Genomic DNA, 19,726 nt, shown 5'->3' on the forward strand with positions numbered 1-19,726 from the left:
AGTAAAAGCTGACCCTGCCTGAAAAGGGAAATACCAGTGGATCTGAGAACTGATGTACTTTGCTCATATTCTACTTAATACACTCTCTCAAAGCTCCAGATTTTACACCCTGATAAAAAAGTCTCAGCTGTTCATTTTACAAATATTACCAGATTATGCAGAGACAGCTTAAGCCGTGAGAACGGATGAGGCTCTCTGAAAAAGGTGTATCATAATTATGTCACTGCATATTTTGGTGGAATTTTTTCCATTTCAACAAAAGCGACAGATTTTACTTATTTTACTAAAGATATTTTTCCCATTAATTTATAGAATATCTAATTTAACTTTTTATTAAATTTTAAGTAACGTATTATAACGTGCCAAGTGCAGTAACTATAGCCTACATAAGGCATTGGAACAGCCATGTTTGCTGTGTTGTTTGTGTGTATGGCTGTGTGTGCAGTTTGTGTGTGGTGCCAACAAGCATTTTACAACACCTTAAATCTGCCTCACACACACTTTGTATTGATTTCATGCCTCACTACATGAGGTGTTTAACATCTCCTGTGAAGGGCCAGAGTTGCAGAGCAGCGCACGTTAACACAGACACCTCTGTTGGATGTATTGAACTTGCGCACTGTACATGACACACTAATATACACATACAGTATATGCACAATTAATACCCTCACGCATACTGTATATATAAGTAGGATGACACATTTTAAACAATTCATAAGATTATCTGTTGGCCAAAAATAAAACAGATATACACGTACCTCCATCCTCTGTGGTGACGTTAACTAATGTCTTAGTCGTATTATGTGCTCCGTTGGACACGTGTAATGACACAATATATGTAGTACTGGGCCAAAGGTCCCCTATCACTGTGGAGATGATCTCAGGAGGGAAAGCCAACAACTGACTTGACTGAGGAGACTCTATTGTCAGAAAGTATGATTCCACCCCTCCCTGAAGGTCTTGCAGAGCTGAGAAAGACACGAAGAGTGGGGGAAAAGAGTGAGGGAGCAGCTGAAAAAACACGACTTTGAGTCTCTATTTTCACTTTCGGTAAATTGTCAAGTCACAGAACGATCTTCATCGAGTATAAGGCCATGGAAGACCTTTGCCGGATAGACTGTGTGTGTGTGATTAAGAGAGAGTGTAATCTTACAGGGTTGTGTCCAGTTGACCTGTACAGCAGTGTGATTGATGGCGTGGGCAGACAGAGATGGAGGGTGGTGGGGAACCCCCGCCATGGTCACTGCAGTAACAATTTCTCCAGAAGAGTAGCCCACGTCATTATATACCACTAACTGGTACTGGTAACGGGTGAATCTGTAGAAAGACAATATTGTTGTTATAACCTCTTATGTAATAAGGTTACTGGGAAATATCTCCAAGAGTCTGAATAAAAGGCTGTAAAAAGAGGAATTTCTTCTTTCAGTCATTCAGTTATGGTTTGTGCACGTAAATGTTGTTCAAGCACCAATTTAAAACTTAAATCAATCCTCCATTGATGGAATTAAGAGAAATAACAGATACGATGGTGAACTGTAAGCAGAATAAGGGGGGTTCATGATTTCAGTCATGTCTGTCTTTATTTGTTCACGTTTGTTCTGATAATATGCTGACTTCTAATAAACACATTAAAAAAATCTGCAAAGTGAAAAGTGCTGACACGTTCAAAAGTTTGTCAGTTTATTACTTGAATAAAGCACAGTAGAAACACAAACCCGAACACCCAGAGCCGTTTAGCAAGCACAGAGGGGAAAAAAAAAATTTGCTTCCACCAAGTGCCAAACTGAGATTAGGGGACGCTGTGTGAAAAACAATTTAATTCTTTGGGATATTTGCTTAATGTATCTTTGAGCGGTATTAAAAGATCGGCATCAGCGGCAGCTCGCCGATCGGCTCTGCACACACGGTTTGCTGCGGCGCCGGCGTTTGCTCTAGAGCTCATTTCAGTAATCTCACCTGCTTAGGCCTTTATCTTGGTAGAACAATTTGGTGCCGGAGTAAACATGGAGCCAGCGATGGAGATCTTCAGAGGGGGGAGGGGACATGGCTGTTACCGTGGGGACCGTGGCCATGGCCAGGGGCTGGTGGGTTTTACGTCTGAGCAACTTGTATCTGAAGGGGAAATTTGAATAAAAGAAAACACACACATGGTTGGATGTTTAGGAATGCATTAACACACAACACGTGTTCACAAATGCACCATTATTGGAAGTAGGACTGGAAACATGCCTGCATACACATGAATGCATAAAGACAAACAACCACACACGCAATTTTCAACTGACTCTTCTCCTTATCGCTCATTTCGTCCTCTTCTGCCGTTTTTCATCATCTCTTCTCTTTTGCGTTTGCTATATCTCACCCCTCCCTCCTGACGCCCCTCCCTCTGTTGTTTTTTTTTTCTGCAGGGTTTGTGTTTTCCTCTCCCCACAGTGATGCTAATTTCTGCTGTAATCAGAAGAGAAGGGCTTAATGCCGCCTTTTAACCAACCCACTTAGACAAACACACAGAGCTGAGCAGAGCAGAACAGAGAGATGGGCTCATGCATTTTAATCGCCTGCCAGGAAAATGGACCTTTATTTTAGGCCTAATCTCCTACAGAGTAGAACAGGACAGAACAAAACGGACCAGAATGTGCATTAGGACTGAGAAAACACTGATTAAAAAATGCACAGCACTTAGCTCATTATCAGGGCGCTCATGTTAGCAGCTTGTTAACGTGTCTGCTGGTTTGCGTACGTTTTTCAGCAACAATTGAACGTCTCCAGGATGTTTCTGAATAAAAACAAGCTGTTGTTTTAGAGTCTTGGCTGCCTTGTTTCTAACTTCGGGCCACAGCAAATGAATCAAAACACATAGTGGAGTCAGATTATGTTAAATGTTGATGGTTACACAGATCGGGGTCCACAAATATTAGCTCTTTATAATTAGTGTTGGATGTGTATTTACTTGCACATAACTTTACATAACTAACTACACCCATCAGAAACAGAAGCAATTTGTTTGATTTTGTACATTTTGAAAGCAGTTATGAATGACTGATCCACAGTGGGAATGTTGACTGAATCATGGTGAGATTGCTGTTGTGGACAAGTCAATCTAACGATCAATTTTTATTAGGCCTGTTGATCGAATACAGTTTTGAAGAACATTATTAATGTTTTACAAGACGCCATTGCTGGGAAAGTAACATTGATAACAGTAAGGCTTCTTCCTGTGTGACTCTTCACAGTTCATACTGCACACTTTTAACTCTTGTCAATTCAAACACATTATTTTTGCATTTGTGTAACTATTGGTCAAAAGCAAGTTAAATGCAATGTTGATGAGAAAGACGAACAAGAGAATTTGTCTGTGACGATTTATCTTTGTATCCATTCAATGAACATTAAATATAATGCGGAAAGCCACCTAAGCCCAGACTCATAAACTATCACACAAATCCATTGTTTCTGTGTAATATCAATGTTACCTGATGTTAGGTCCAGCGGGCCTGCTCGGCGGCTGCCAGGAAACGGCCAGGAAAGACTCACTGACTGCCACTATCGACAGTGGTTCGAGGCCTTCAGGGCTTGAGGGTAATGTAGTAGCTGGAGTGGGCAGGCTTTCTGTACATCCACCAACATGTCCACCACCCATGGAACACGCCAACATGGTGATACTGTAATTTGTGTAGGGGATGAGGTCCGTTAACGTGATGTTCAGCTCAGAAGCATTTCCACTGTCATGGAAGACGCGGGGTTCTGGGAGGCGGATCTCATAGCCGTGGATTTCTCCATTAGGAATAAGAGGAGGAGACCATGTGACCTGAAACATAATGTTGCTAGATTTAAGTTCAGGGTTGTTCATTTAAAATACAGTATTCAGAGAAAAGTAAAGGCCGAGTTCACTTGATCCTTTATAACTGTCCTGTCATTATCCCTGAAAAGTCATCTCATTGGTTGGCTGTGCGTTCTGAACGTTCTCGGCATGCTGAGGACAGCAGAAAGCTTTTAGATGGATGAACTACAGGAAGTCATGGCGTAGTGTGCACTTGTGTGTATGTACGTGTGTGTGCATGTGCATGTGCAGAGCTTGCAGTGTGTGCTAATGCAGACACATATCAGAGTGTTATTCCATGTGTGGTCAGTTGAGTGATACCAGGGCTATGATGCAGGTAGTATCCGTGGGTGCATACATTGTCACGTGGGTATGTAGATGTACAGCGTTAGAATGGTCACTCTGTGTGTGTGTGTGTGTGTGCGTGTGTGTGAGTTCAACTCTCTTGTGTGCAAAGATAACCTGACTTTGACTTGAGCAGAAGATTCCTTTCATCAAATTTAAAACAGGGTACACACAGAGACACACACACACACGCAAACGCGCGCACATGCACAAACACCATGCTAAAATAATGAAAACGGCTGGTAATGGAATTGCTGCATGCAAAAACAAAAGCTTGCTGTCGTTGAGCACTGCATCTGATTTGGAAACGGTTCAGTCTGTCAGCATTTCAGAGTGAAGATGAAGGTAACTGGCACACACGCAAATGGTGATACACCTACACACGCGCGCGCACACACACACACACACACACAAACACTTACAAACACATACACATTGCTCAATGTTTGAATCACAAAAGTTAAGTATATCCAACAAACGTTTTGTTTATACATCCACATACAAACACGTAGTTACATAAATTTAACAATTGTGGATACACATACGTACACGCACGCCTGTGTTCATGTAGTGTGCGCTCAAACACACTTACAGACACAAACTGTCATGTACAATAACTGATCAGTTCACAGCTTGTTGAGACTTATGAGTTTAGGTGATTAAGTGGTCAGTGTTGATGAGAGTATTATGAATGAACGTCAAGAATAATTATTCCTCAAGCAACCTTGATATTCATTTAACAAGTGACACTGTGAGGTGATACAGGACACACATACACACGCACACTCTGAGCCACACACACACACAACCACATATGGGCAGGGTCATGTTGAGTTAGGTAGCTAATTTCCCAAAGTGCGTGTTGGGTGTGCTTTGTGGTGGAAGTCATTTACAGATTGAATAGCCTGATGTAATCTGGAGATGGTGAAGACAGCAGAGACCCTGGGCTGACACAGAGCACTGGGGCTAAGGCCAGTACAGTACGTGTGTGTGTGTGTTAGTGTGTGTGTGTGTGTGTGTGTGTGTGTGTGTGTGTTTATGTATATATGAGTGAGAGAGAGAGAGACAGATGATAAAGTCAGTAGTGAGAGAGAATAGGGGTGTGTGTAAAGACACGGTGTATGTGTGTGTGTCTTTGTGCATCTATGCTATTATAATCAGAAAAGAAAAGCTCAAAGGCACTGAAAGACTGCCAACCTCTGCAGCTGACAGTACAATTCTACATTTTGTTCCTACATGCATCAACGTTACCACTTACATATTTAGGTACATTTAGATTGTCATCCTGCAAACAAACTGTTTTGAGTTTTTTCTTGACTTTTGGTTACAAAGTGAAAATGATTGTGGTTTTGATCACATATCTGGAGATGACCAAAATCAAATTAATGGTTTAATTCACCACAGTTTATCAATATGCCTTCAGCATAAATAACTAACTACCAGCAAAAGCCTAACTATATATTAGAGACAGTGAGTGTTAGAATGAGAAACTAATGACCTGTGGCTGTGAATCAGACACTAACAAAGAAGCAGAAACTTGCAGTACATGGTGATGCACAGAGTGGTTGCGGTCTCAAACATTTCATTTTTTGTACCAAACTCCTGTGATCTCATTTTGCTTTATTGCATAGATCTGTTTTGACCATAGTTCAATACAAAGCCTGCATTACAACAATCAATGCGATGATCTTCATTCCTCACTGCATCGCACTCACATCACAAACTCTTCCACTCACAGTCTGAGCCAAAAGGACATTGTTTGTGCCATCCTTCTATCAGAAAAGTAGACATTCAGAAGTAGACTTTGGCTGTGCTTTGAAAACCTTGACTATGAGTGTCACGACATGAAAAGAAAAGAAAAATGAAATAATGGAAGAGAGCAAGAAGTGATGTGGAAAAAATAAATCATTTAGAGAAAGAAGGGAGTGACTGAAAATCTGGTCTGTGTTGTCAAGGTCAATTGGTAACCAGGAAGCGGCCTGCCTGTCTGTCCAATTAGCAACAACCAGGAAGGAACACTTTCCTTCTCGGACCTGTGACCCCTAAAGCTGCGCTGCTGCAGAGATGACAGGGGCGGTTCTGAAATGATGACAGGCATTAGCATTTTTCTGCAGTTAGCATTAGTGCAGGGGTGTGAGTGCATGTGTGTGTGTGCGACTGTGTGTGTGCATGCATACAATATTGTTTCAGTGGCTTTCATTGAAAGGCCTTGATGTGGGATTAGCCAGTTGTGGAACTTAACTCTGGCCCCTCCTTCAAAATGGCCGACAGGAAGGAAGCTGCGTTAGACAGGGTCACAGCCCCTCCCATTTTCTGAAGGGGACCTTGAGTATAATGTTTTTCTTTCTCATTAAATCCCAAGACGCAGAGACAGAGGAATCAGTGTGACATTGCTTTGTCTTTTCTACTGTGAGTGACTGCAGAGATTCTTAGTAAAGTCCAGTTGATTTTTTGTGCATTTTTCATTTACAGGAACTTTTTAATTTCTAAAAACTCATCTTGAGATGTGAAACCTTTGACCAGTCCAACGTATTGTAAGGACATATTTTATTTTACCATGAGCAGTAGCATGACTAACTTGAATTATATTTGCGTGCTTCAGCCGTATCTCAGGCCTCCTGTGCTCTCATGGCAGATCCAAGAGGTATTTAGTGAACCTGTGAGTAGAAGTCATATAAACAAGGCGCCCATACCTGAAGTGACTCCGGCCCCAAGACCTTCACCCTTGGTGGACTGAGACCAGCTGGCCGAGAGGGTCTGGTGGTGATAGTGACCCAAGGTCCTGAAAGTAGGCAACAATATGTGGTTAAAGATCCTACTGTGACACCACAAAGGGAGGAGGCATTCATCTTTCAAAAGCTTGCATTAGACACTGTAAAATGCAACATACACACATGTTGGCCAAATTGAATTTAATATAATTTAGGACCATCATTATGGCCTTACCTGTGGTGTTGCCAGCCTGATTATGGAGCACAAGTCGATACTGGTAGCTAGTCCAGGGACTGAGAGCTGATGAGGAGTCCAGGAAGGAAAGAGGGGGAGGGTCTGGTAGGAGATGGCCCACTGTGGAGACTTGTTTTGTCCCAGCAACTCTGCGCTCAATTAGCCATCTACACCCAGCACAAGATACAAATGGAAATTATCTACAAATAGGAGTATCACGGAAGAATTAAAGTGTATGTACGTGATCATCTCTCACCGCTCCAGTGGTCCATTGCTCAACTCCGGTGCACCCCAGGACAAGAGGACAGACGTGGGGGTGTCGGAGTAAAGGTGAGGTGCAGGAACCCCTTCAGGGGGAGCTGGGAGGGTACGAAAGCTCGGAGACATCCCAGACACTGAACAACCCACACGGGTGCATGCCTCCACCTAGATGTTGGACATTTTGAAATTTGGTCTCATCAGTGACTGGAAACATACTGTATGAATATCATAAATTCTAATTGTTATTTCTATTCTATTCTTTCTATTCATCATTAAACATGATCAGCATATAAGCACTGAGAACCAAGTGAGAAGTCTGATCTAAATTGTGTTCTCTCCTGTGTTTATGACTTAAGAAAATGTTTTGCCAGAATAATCTTTCTAAGTTCTTAGCTTTAAGTTTGTTTATTTATATTTGTGAAACAGGTGCTAGGGGAAAGTTTTTCTTGGATAATTTTTCTAGGTAACATACCTAACCTGTTTAACATTTGAAAAAAAAAAAAAAATCTTTTCACATTAAGTCAAGAGAGAAAACTATTTAGATCTGACTTTGAAAATGTGTTTTTCCCACTTGCCTCTCAGGGCTTCTGTTTGATCCAGGAGTGATAGAGACTAAAATCTATTTAATTATGACACTGTATTTGTATTTATACATTATAATGTTGCTCTCAATGGTACAGTGCTGTATTCTACCATTATATCTTTCTTATATCATATTGTACCTGGAGGCTGTAGGTCTGGTACGGCAGTAGGTCGAGGAAAGTGTAGCTAGTGGTGTTTCCTGGAACAGTGACTGAGACAGGGGATGTGCTTGAATCTGAAGCTGCACTAACGAGCCCAGAGACGGGGCCTAGGAAGGAGTCTTGTTCAGTATTAGAGCTGGTTGCATTATACAGGTTTGACAGAAAAAGACCAGGCAATGAGATGGAACTGGGGCCTTGGCTTGTATTTCTTCCACGAGTGGACTGGTTGTCATCTGTGGTACCAGGCCTCAAGCTCGAGAAATGGTGAGGGAGGGTGTTTGGTTTAGTGCCTTGGATTGGGCTTGAGCTGTCATTACTTCCTGTCTTAAAAGCAGACATAGAGATGTAGCTGGAGCCTGTGGTGGTAAGACTGGATGTTGGTCTGGGGTTATGATATGAGTTGAGATATGCACCCTCAGTCTGAGGAAGTAGGCTTAGATTATGACCTAAGCTGTAGTTGAGGGTGCTGCACGCTGAACTGAGACAAAGAAAAAGGGTATAATTGGTGATAACACCATTTGGTTCAGAGGGAGGATCCCAGGTTATTGTAACACTTCGAGGATGGAGCCTTGATACAGCTGGAGCGTCCACTGGTCCTGGGCCTGTGGGTAAATAGAAATAAATAAATAAAAGGACGAGGATATACAATATACTCTTTGTGTGTGATCATAAAAAAGAGTGAGAGAAAACAGTAGAGGGGGGTTTGTTCTGAAGAATTATTTGACAAGTAACATCAAGAATGACATCAGAAGGACAAAAAGTGATTTTGCCATCTCTATCCAAGGGATTAACATGGAAACTTCTCTCTCTGTTTCTCCCCCAGAGCAATCCAAGATTGTATTTATGGATTTATGCAGTACTTGTAACTGTTTGACCGTGAGTCTGTGCATCTTTCAGCAGGGAGCTAAAGCCCCACTCCAGCCATTGTTTCCTTTGTGTCTTACGGTTAACGTTCTTTCTAAAACGAAGAATGGAGATGTGGTTAATAGTCTAACTAAATCCATTACCATCACAACCAGACTGCCGTTTTAGCAAGATTACATTATTATCATGGATAGCGATAGCACTGATATTAGCATGGATAGTGTTCACGATCACTTTAATATTAGATCTTCTTGGTATTGAGTAGCTGCAGAGTTTATACATGTCCAAACTGTAACCTGTACTGTACTTCACTGCTAAACTTTCCCTCTGCTCCGATCGCTAACACCTGTCTGCTCATAGAGCAGCCACCATCACTCTCTCTCCCTCTCACTCACCCACATATACACTATGCACTGCCCTAATCCTTTAAGGAGCCACTTGAGCCAGTGGCTCGCATTTTGGGATACACAGCCAGTGCTTCTACGGCTTCTCAAACTGTCTTAAGCTTGGAGGCAGTGTTGTTAAAATCCCCCAAAAGTCATTATTGAGTAAAAGATAAGATATTGAGTAAAGTAAAAGAATAAGTTGAATCTCCCCATTTTAATAGTACTTGAGTAATAGTCTTAAAGTATCTGATATTAAACGTTCTTGTACTTAAGTATCAAAAGTAATTTTCTGGCAATAAATGTACTTCAGTATCAAAAGTACAAGTTAAAGTACATTATACAGATATTTCCATGTATGTACAGTATATACTGTATACTATGAGACGACTGACTATCGGATTTAATTTACAACATTTTTCTGATAATTGGAAGGCGATTATATGCGATTTCCAATAAATTTAATCAAAACAAAAATGGCGCTGATCCAGCATGTAATTTGAAAGTTAAGTTAAGTACAAAATTGTACTTGAATACTGCACTTGAGTACATGTACTTAGTTACATCCCGTCACTGCTGGGAAAATAACTCAACTTTGCACTGGCTTTGCTGTACACAAGCATAAATACATGACATGCATGCAAACCATTCAAATGTCCCATGATTTAGCAATTCCAATCAGGTGTAAAATCGGGGTATAATATATACATATATATATATATATATGTTTGGCATATGTTTGATGAAATAAGTTTATATTAAAAACTTGCAGGAAAACTTACATTTACTAAGCTTCAGGTCAGGATACCAAATTAATTGCAAATTCACCACAACACATCGTTTTGTAGAACGACAGCTGTGGTCTCAGAGAGCTCGTAGATTTCTCATTTAGGTCTACTGTGTATTCATGTTCACTGCCATTCCCAATACCTGAGAGTGCCTTAAATTCTTAAGTACAGGAGGCAAAATTATCCTCACAAGTATTAGAAGTATGCAGACAGAGATGCACATTTGAAGGCCACTGGCACACACACACACAGTCACATAATTTGCACATGTCCATGCACGGATAAGAACCTGCACAAGACTAGTCAGAGGGATATTTCACTCCACGGTAGCTCATTTGAAGGTAATGCCCCCTCCCCCCTCCTCCCCCGGCATTTACATCCCACTGTACTGCTCTATAATGGACACACACAGATGCATGTCCATATACATAGACACACACTCTTCCTAACACACACACACACACACACACTCACAAGCCCACACCCACAGTGATGCAGTATAGCAGTAATGGTGCTGTGTGAAGGGCAAGCAGATCAAGGTGACTGAGCGGACTGAGGGAGCGTGCTGCGTCGCTAAGTGCTACCGCTAACCGCTAACGGCTTTCCCAGATGGCGGTGTGTGTGTGTGTATGTGTGTGTAAGAGAGAGACAGAGAGAGGGGGGGGGAGAGAGGGAGAGGGTGAAAGAAGATGAGCGGTTGAAAAGATGTGTGCGTGACTGTATAAGAGATAAAGTGTGTAAGCATGTATATGTGTATGTCAGCATGCGTGCACATAAGACAGCAGTTGTGTGAGGATGTGTGTATTTTGCAGACTATCTACTAACTGATCAGCCTTACCTCACACAGACTGAGATGTCAACTGACATTCAGTGTTTGGCTCAGGATACCCCAGTTCTCCTAAAAGTTTAAAATATCTCTTGGAATAATGCTTAACACAATTCAGATCTGTTACCTCATACTTAATTTGGATATTAAGCTTTTCTATATTCCTCCTATATCTCCAACAGCCTGATTTGGCTGCAATGTTCAACATACACCCAGAACTATTCTATCAATAAACAGGCTAACACTTTTTAAGAGTTGAAATTTTTCACAAAGTTTTATAAAACACACACACACAAATATAATGTATAGTCACACACACACACACACAGACGCACATCACAGGTAAAGGTAAAAAGATACACCAAGATAGTAGCCATCCATTCAGTCACACACACACACACACACACACACACACACACACACACACACACACACACACACACACACACACTTTCAAACACAAATAAACAACAGTATAAAAACGATGATGTAAAGCTTGGCTGATTTTACAGATCCCAAATGTTCCCACTGACAACATCTCTCCTTCTGTCTGTCTGTCTGTCTGTCTCTTCCTTCTTTCCTCTCTCTGACCCCATCCTTCCTCTCCCCCACCATCTCTCTCTCTCATTTTCCTGTCTCTCTCCGTTACTCGTGCTTTGTGTCTCAGTCTCTCTGCCCCCTTTTTCGCTCCCTCTCGCTCTCTCTCTCCGGTCTCCCTGCTAAATAAACAATGCAGAGAGTTGACCTTTTGGGTTAACAGGTTTTTATGCTAGCTCTACTCAGCACTCACACTGATTCAATTACCACCAAAGGTCCACTGAACCCCACGAATAACCAAAGAGCCCGTCTCCCTGTCTGACTATGTGCATATCTGCCGGCCTGTCTGCATGCCTCTCTCGTTCATTTGGGTTGGGATGTGTCTCTACCAGTTCGTCTAATTAGACATTTTGCATCCCTCTGTCCATTTAACTTTATTATTGTCTGCCTTACTGTCTGATCCACATGTTTCTCTGTTCCAACAAAAGACCTCTGAGAGATGCACAGAGAGGAAGACAGACAGATTGCAGATAGAAATTCCTCAATTGTAAATAATTTTACCACAAAACACAATCCAGTCACCTTGATCTAACCCTCCGTCAACCACCCCAAAATAACCCCCGTTGTCACCCCTATTCCTCCCTCATTCCCTCTCCTCCCCCCTCCCCCTCTCCCTCTAAGTGTTGAGTGTTATTTAGGCTTTACTGGCGCGTGTAAAATTCTGCAATTTGAAGGGCTGTTAAGTTTTTCAATTGAAATTTTCATTTAAGATGCAGGTGATGCTTTTTCCCTTTTTTTTATTTTACTGACGCTTTACTGCTCTCTGGATAGAGGGGAACGAGTGTTGAGGGAATGCATAGCAACCCCTCTCTCTCTGGTTTCCTGACTCCTTATCTCTCTTTCCCCCTTGCTCTCCTTCTCCCTCAACTCCATCCCTCATCCTCCCTTTCCCAACTGCTCTTCTTTTCCCTCGTCTCCCTCTCACCCCTGTGTTTTCTCTCCCCCCTGCCTCTACCACCTCTTCCTTCCCTCCTTCTTTCCCCTCTCGCTCCATCCCTCCCTCCCTCCACACCTCCCACCCTTACTCCTCCTCTCTCCAGTAAAACACAGTAGCAGAAGGCTAAGACAGGAGTGCGGGGCCGCCAAGCCTTAAATCACATTTATAAGGATTTGGTTAGCATAGTAATAACACAATCAACTGACAAGGGCTGGGAGAGGGGGAGGGAGGAAGGAGTGTATGTGTTTGTGCATGTGTGTATGCATGTGTACTGGTGGATACATACATGTTACGCCGCTTCTTGTGCATGTTTGTGTGTATGTGTGTGTTGGTAAGGGCCCGTGTAGATTTAAGTGTGTACATCTGTGTGTATCCATGTGAAGAGAAGAGGAAGGGTATTATTTTTAGCCTCGTGCAGGGTCCTGTGTGCATGAATGTGTGTGTTTGTGGGCATGTGTGTATGTGGGTGACTGGGCTTTTGAAGGTGATTCGAGGCTCCGAGGAGTCATAATGAGGACAAACGCTGAGCTTTACTGTAATCAAGATGCTTACGACATGGTGTCAAAACGTGACAAGCAATACGGCGAGAATTTACATTGCATTTCATATCTTTACCTTTTCTGCAGATTATTTAATGTCATTGCTGCTTTAAGAGACATTGAATAAGGCAGCGACAAAGAGGATGATGCACAACCAAGGTCATGAGCTTGATTTGTATCCATAACATCATGAGTATATGAGATGTACATTAGCCTTTAAGTAACTCCGGCCATCACGCTACCTCATGTGTCAATCATTCAAAATATCCTTTCAGACACTGACTATTTAGAGTGATTTTATTAATTCTTTGTAACCTTCTGATGTATCCATGTACTACAGAAAGAGAACAAAAAAGTTCCAAAGTAACATATGGCTTTTAAAATATAATGTGAAAATATGTTGGTGTCTCAAATTATTCAAATCTGTGGGAACAGACTACTAAAGAAATTCTTAAAAAATAATATCATTCAACATGTTACTGCTGAGAAATGACAGTCTTCATTCAGAGAATAGACATATTGTCCCGCTGGTTTCTGACAGTATATGTAAAGCAGCTACAAGGAACTTTGGACAAGAGTAGTACGAGCACCATTGCCTCCTGTTATAAAGATCTTGTGCATTTGTTTTACCAGTGAGTGGGAAAAAAAACACAACATAATGTATCTTTTGTGACTATGTATAACTAATAACTGTAACATGATGATGGTAAAACAAAGTTTACATTACTGTTCATATAACTAGGTCATGTGTAATTCACAGCTTACAGATTCGGCTGTTCAGATATAACTCAACATCGAATGTTGCAATACAACACGTACATGAGATATGTATTTTCAGGTGTATTATTATGGATGAAAATTATTTCTGAAACAGTGCTCATCTGGACAGAGATCGTTTTCTTTCAAACCCTGTTTCCAAAATACCTGTGTGCAAGTGAACTAGGCCAAAAATGACTATGAAAAGAAATATCTTGCTTATGTAGGTCATACATATGTGTCAATATTAAACTGAGACAGTTTCATAACCAGTTAAAAACTCCTTGTTTTAAATATAATAAATCAAAAAGCAACATCTTAATACAAATAAAGATTGTATAATAGTGTGCATGAAATATTCTAGTCTTGATATGCAAAATAACAATGGGATTATGCTCATATTAATTCAACATCTCCTTGGGACAGTTAACTGAATTGAATACTGGGAAATAAGGTAGAGTGTTATTTTATTAATGCGTTCACTCATTCATTAAATAACATGAATTCTTTGTGTTCTGTCATTATCTCTGACCTCATTTCTGTCACATTTTTCTCCTCCACACTTCTTCTCTTTCACTTTCTGCATTAAGTTTAATTTGGTAAAACACACGCATGCACACACACACACATACGTACACACAGTAAGACTGCTTGGCTAAGATCATTTTGTCAAAATGGTGCTTTATTCATACTCTATAACACACACATATACACACACATCTCCTCTTTCTCTCTCACACACACACACACACACACACACACACACACACACACACACACACACACACACACACACACACACACACACACACACACACACACACACACACACACACACACACACACACACAGACTCTCTTAGATCACTTAGCTAGTGTGAACATGGGAGTAGACAGAGGAAAGGGAGCTGTCCAACACGGCTAGAGTTTATGTTCACAGGAGCCGTCTGTCTGTTCTGCAGCGGCAGGAATTCATAGGGACCAAATTACATTAAAAAGATGGATATAAAACTTTAATGGAATGATAAAAAGGAAAGGGGGAAGCTTGGGTCTCTCACTTTCTCTGTTCTGTCATTAGCCCTCTCTTTTCTTCTCTTCCTCCTTATTCCCTCAATTCCTCATTTTACCTTTTTCTTTCTGCACCTTTTTCCTCCATTTCTTATCTTCTTTTTTTCCTCTATTCTTTTCTCTCTCTCCCCCCTTCTCTCTCTCTCTCTCACTCGTAAATACCTAAGGGCTAGTCTGTCAAATAGAAAAGGTGAAACCCACTCTGAGCTCAAACACGACAAGACGAAAAGAAAGATACAGAGTCGGACAAAGAGTCAGAAACGAAGAGGTATGACGAAAGGAGAAAGAGAAAACTGTGTGAAAAATGGTTGAAGAAAGACATGGAGAGATTAAAATAGAAAAGAAATGGATAAAACTAATGAAAGGTATATGTACTTGCCAGATGTATGAAGTGAACTCAACTACGACAACAAAAATGACTAACAACGAAATCCTACTGAATGAAATGTAAAAGTGCTTGCTAAGGTTGTCATTTTTTGAAGTGTGTGGAAGAGGAGATTAGGAGGGGAATGCAGCCTCCCCCGTCACTGCCAAGATGACGAGAGGATGGGTTTATGGTGGCAAATTACACATCAATGTTAGAAAAATCCAATCGTGCCGCACTTGGCTTTCTCCCATCACGGGTTTAAATCCCTTCATATTTAAAGCTTCCATACTTGTCATGTATTCTATTATTATGTTAAAAGATTTTTTATGCATGCTTTAAAATGGTTACACATTTCATTCAACAATAGTATGTCTTTGCAAGGATGTAAGACTCAATTTTAAGTTGTGACACTTAATTAGCGAAACACACAAAAAGACAAACAGACAAAATATAATTATTTTATATATAGGCTCATGATACAGATATAGGTCGATTAAAAGAAGCTGTTTGTACACCTGTAGTCACACTGCCACAGTGTCGGCCTGTGTGTTTGTGCTTTCAGCGAAGACTCTGTCTGCATGAAACTTCACGACTGTGTGTTACTCCTTGTGAGCTCGCGGAGGTGGTGTGATTGATAAGGAGGACGAGCAGGTGTGTGTGTATGACACATGTTCTCAGTGTGTGTGTGTGTGCGTGTGTGCATGAAGGGCCTGAGAGAGGTGGAGAGAGGGAAAGAGAGGGGTGGATGTTTGAATGATGGGGCACAGTGTGACCGAATGGACACACATCTATTACAGTTCACACACACACAAACAAAAACAGGTATTTCACACACATTTTCACTCTCACATGTAAAACATATACGTGTACACATAAACACAAATACAGTACCTGGAAAAACTTGTGACAAAAACTCACTCTGAGTGTGTGTGTGTGTGTGTGTGTGTGTGTGTGTGTGTGTGTGTGTGTGCGTGCATGTGTGTTTGTGTGTGACGCTAGAGGGAATTAAAATCTGAATAGCGATGAAAAGAGCATAGGGCCATAATTTAATGCATCCTAAATGTCTGCAATTGTGTGTGTCTGTATGTGTGTGCATGGGCATTAGTGTGTGTGACGGCACTTGTGTACACATACATGTGTACATACACATTTCTGTGTGCGTACATGCGCATGTATCCAGTGTATGCAAATCTCAGCTGCTTAATGATAATGTATGTGATAATAGCGTGGTACTAATTAATTTATAACTTTGCACTGAGGAGGCTGTTCCAGTGGCTAATATGATTCTATTACAGCAATTAGCCCACAATGACACTGGCTAGGTCACTCACACACAGACACACACCTTACAGTATGCAAATCTCACTCTGTCAGTGTTTTCACTCTGTCTTGCTTGCATCTATTTTTCCAAGACCTTATTTTACTATGTTCTGTCTCTTCCTCTCTTCAAAACTGAACACCTCCATCAACAGCGAGAAGTGAATCCACCTTTACAACATAAAACCTGAGAGACTTTTAGAGAATTAAAGAAAACTGGGCAGGAGCTCTGTTTTCACACCGCAGGCCATATGTTTAATGTGTGAGGCCATTGTTTAGATCATCACCGAAAAACAGGAGATCTGTCCGACTCTTTGAGTTTAACTTTGACTCAGCAGCACTGACGGCCAACTGACGGCAGAGGCCAACTAACAACCAGCTGCTGCCAGCCACCTGCCAGCCAGTCACTCGCAAAACTCTGCCGGACTGCTGACACAAGCACCCAGGCAGCACAATTCAGAAGGAAAAAAACGATGCCAACAGCCGCTGCCAACAGGTAGCCTATAGAACAGCAGTGTTTATCTGACCCAACAACAAGTTTCTTTATGATCACCAATGGAGTCATTTATGTCTTTTTTATGGTTATTTATCAGTGGCTTTTCTCTTTTGCTGTATGCATTGTCAGTGTGTAAATGCATGCATCTGTGAGTAACAAGTATGTTAAATTTTATATGTGCACCAGTGTGTATAAATACTTGTACTTACTGTCCTCTGCGGTGAGCAGGGTTGCCCAGGGGCCGACTGTCTGCCCATGTGTGTGTGAAACCACCACTCTGAACACATACTGTGTGTAAGGCGACAGGCCCTCTACGTGGTAGGAGAAGGTGCCCGTTGCGTTCTCCATAAGCCTAGGAGTTATTAAACATAAATACCTTTACTGAAACACATTTGGATCAAAATTTGCTGTGCTGTACACATAAAATGATAAAAAATTTGAACACGTTTGTCACCACTCGCCGCTCGTTAGCAAAACTTACATTAACCGTTGCTATGGATGCCATTTGTCGCAGCACAAATTTAAATCAAAAGGATAAGTTCACCCAAAAATGACCATTTTGACAAGACATTATTTAAAGCCTTTTTGAAGCCAAAATCTTTACTGTAGCTGCAAAGCTCAATGCACCCTGTCTGAAGTGAATGCACGAGCTCAACCACATGCTTAGGATGTAAATAATGGCTTCTTAAATCAATTTGGGATGTTGTGGCTTCAAGAGACTTGAATTACGTTAAGTTGCCAATTCATTTTTGGGTGAACTTAGCCTTTAACATTTAGAAACCCATTCACTTCTACCTTAGCCTAAATCTTGGCTCTCTTGACACCATATGTTGTCTTGCTCTTTAATGCCTGATCACAGATATTCAGCACTGGACAGCTCCCTAGAGAGTGTTTTCTGCATTAGCAGTTCCTGTGGTCAGCTGATGTAACGTCTACATGCTACATAGCGATGACCACAGTCAGATTCACATTCACTTGCCAGACATTTTAATTGCATGTTCTTGTTACACCACATTTGAAGACACATTAGACCTGTACTTTTTGCAGATAACCTGAATATTCATTTTTAGCAGATTTACCCCCTCCAGGTCAAATTGTGTAGAAATGTTAAAGAGGAAATTAAGGCGACACAGATCTAAACAACCAAAGTAGTTTTTGGTGTTCAGTTGGAAAATGTTACGTGGTTGGAACTGTTACGTACTAAACATTTTGTGTGACCATGGTTAGCCTATATTTCAGTTTTTCTGCAAGTGGAAAAGTCAAATGTGTCTCCTAAGATGTTTATCTCAATTCAAGGAAACAATATGTTGTTAAATTTAATATTAACTGCAATGTTAAGAAAGTGTCAAGAGAGTTTAATATGGTCACTAAACAGTGACTGTCTTGGCAATATATGCAATATTTTCATAGGTTTTGATCATATCCCCATGTCATACATGATCCCATATCATACAATCATACAAAGGAATCTAGGACAAAGTAAAAGAATATTGTCATAAATGAGGGACCGTTGACCATTTAGCATCAGATGGATAGAAGGGATGAATGAATGAATAAATCAGGGAACAATGAGATTTCCATAGCAGAGGAGGAGGAGGGCATGGCTGTCTGATATATAATACATGTAGCTAGTCATTTATTTATTACCACAGAATGAGAGCCTCCTCTTCTTGGATTAAATTGCAATTTGTTGTCAGGAAGCATGTAATGAATACATATCAGATGCACACCCTCTCTCTCTTTTTATTCTATCACATTTTCTCTACCTCTCTCTCTCGCTCTGCACTGCTCTTTGATTTTTTTTTTGTCTTTTTGACTCTACCCCCCGTCTCTCCAGCTCATTTCCTCTCTGTGTTTCTGATGGTCTGTCATATTGATGTGACATATTCAGCTGTGCTGTATAATGTAACCCCTTTATATGTATATGTGTATGCATATGTGTGTGTACACATTTTTTAGGTGCATATATATGTGACATGTATCTGAGAGTGGTGTGTGTTTCTGTCATTCTCTTATTGCTGTTTATCATCACACGTCTCTGTCTCAGTCCACTTACTGTACATGTGCCGTGGATGACTGTTTGCAAACTTGTCCACTAGTTTATCTACTGTGTCTGAACATTTCAAGTGCTCTCTCACCTTATCACTGGCCTCTGTGGGGATGTCCTCATTTGCAGGCTGTAACGGAGTGGGCCTGGTGCGTTGGAATGGGCAGGGGCAGACCAAGATACATTCAGACTGGCACTAGTTGCATGGGCCAGCATCGGAGGTGACAACCCATCTGGGGCTGTGAAGAGAGAGGGAGAAGATGGTGAGAACAGGAGCTGAAGGAAGGGTAGAGGTGGAGAAAAGAGATAGAGGGATGGAATGAGAAGTAAAACAAAGAACAGGCCAAAAAAGAAACAAATAGATTACAAAAGCAATTTCATACATTTATTTATCTCATTGATCATCTTCATTCTAAAAGAATGACAACTGCCCTCCATCTGGGAATGACTCTGCTTAGAGTACAAAAAGAAGAGATGATTGAGGAAAGAGGAGACAGAGGTGAAGAGAGAGAAGGTAGAACAAAACCGAGGAAAACATAACGGCAAAAGAAAAATATTCCTTGTAAAGGAGGTTCAGTGTGCCACAAAGAGCTGCCAGATTTACTGATAGACAACCACTACAAC

General features: G+C 41.1%; 1 protein-coding gene across 1 annotated transcript in view; it reads right to left on the reverse strand.

Moving 5' to 3' along the window:
* ush2a (Usher syndrome 2A (autosomal recessive, mild)) overlaps nucleotides 1-19,726 on the reverse strand; it is a 196,771-nt gene that overhangs the window by 77,171 nt on the left and 99,874 nt on the right. Inside the window, exons 47-56 of the mRNA XM_073463862.1 lie at nucleotides 19,194-19,341; nucleotides 17,265-17,407; nucleotides 8,098-8,720; nucleotides 7,371-7,540; nucleotides 7,115-7,281; nucleotides 6,862-6,950; nucleotides 3,477-3,811; nucleotides 1,960-2,115; nucleotides 1,157-1,320; nucleotides 762-971 (exon numbers count right to left, since the gene is read on the reverse strand). Of these exons, the coding sequence (XP_073319963.1) occupies nucleotides 762-971; nucleotides 1,157-1,320; nucleotides 1,960-2,115; nucleotides 3,477-3,811; nucleotides 6,862-6,950; nucleotides 7,115-7,281; nucleotides 7,371-7,540; nucleotides 8,098-8,720; nucleotides 17,265-17,407; nucleotides 19,194-19,341 (2,205 nt within the window). The remainder of the gene's footprint in view (nucleotides 1-761; nucleotides 972-1,156; nucleotides 1,321-1,959; nucleotides 2,116-3,476; nucleotides 3,812-6,861; nucleotides 6,951-7,114; nucleotides 7,282-7,370; nucleotides 7,541-8,097; nucleotides 8,721-17,264; nucleotides 17,408-19,193; nucleotides 19,342-19,726) is intronic.

The sequence above is a fragment of the Pagrus major genome, chromosome 4 (assembly GCF_040436345.1).
Source record: "Pagrus major chromosome 4, Pma_NU_1.0".
Classification (NCBI taxonomy): Eukaryota; Metazoa; Chordata; class Actinopteri; order Spariformes; family Sparidae; genus Pagrus; species Pagrus major.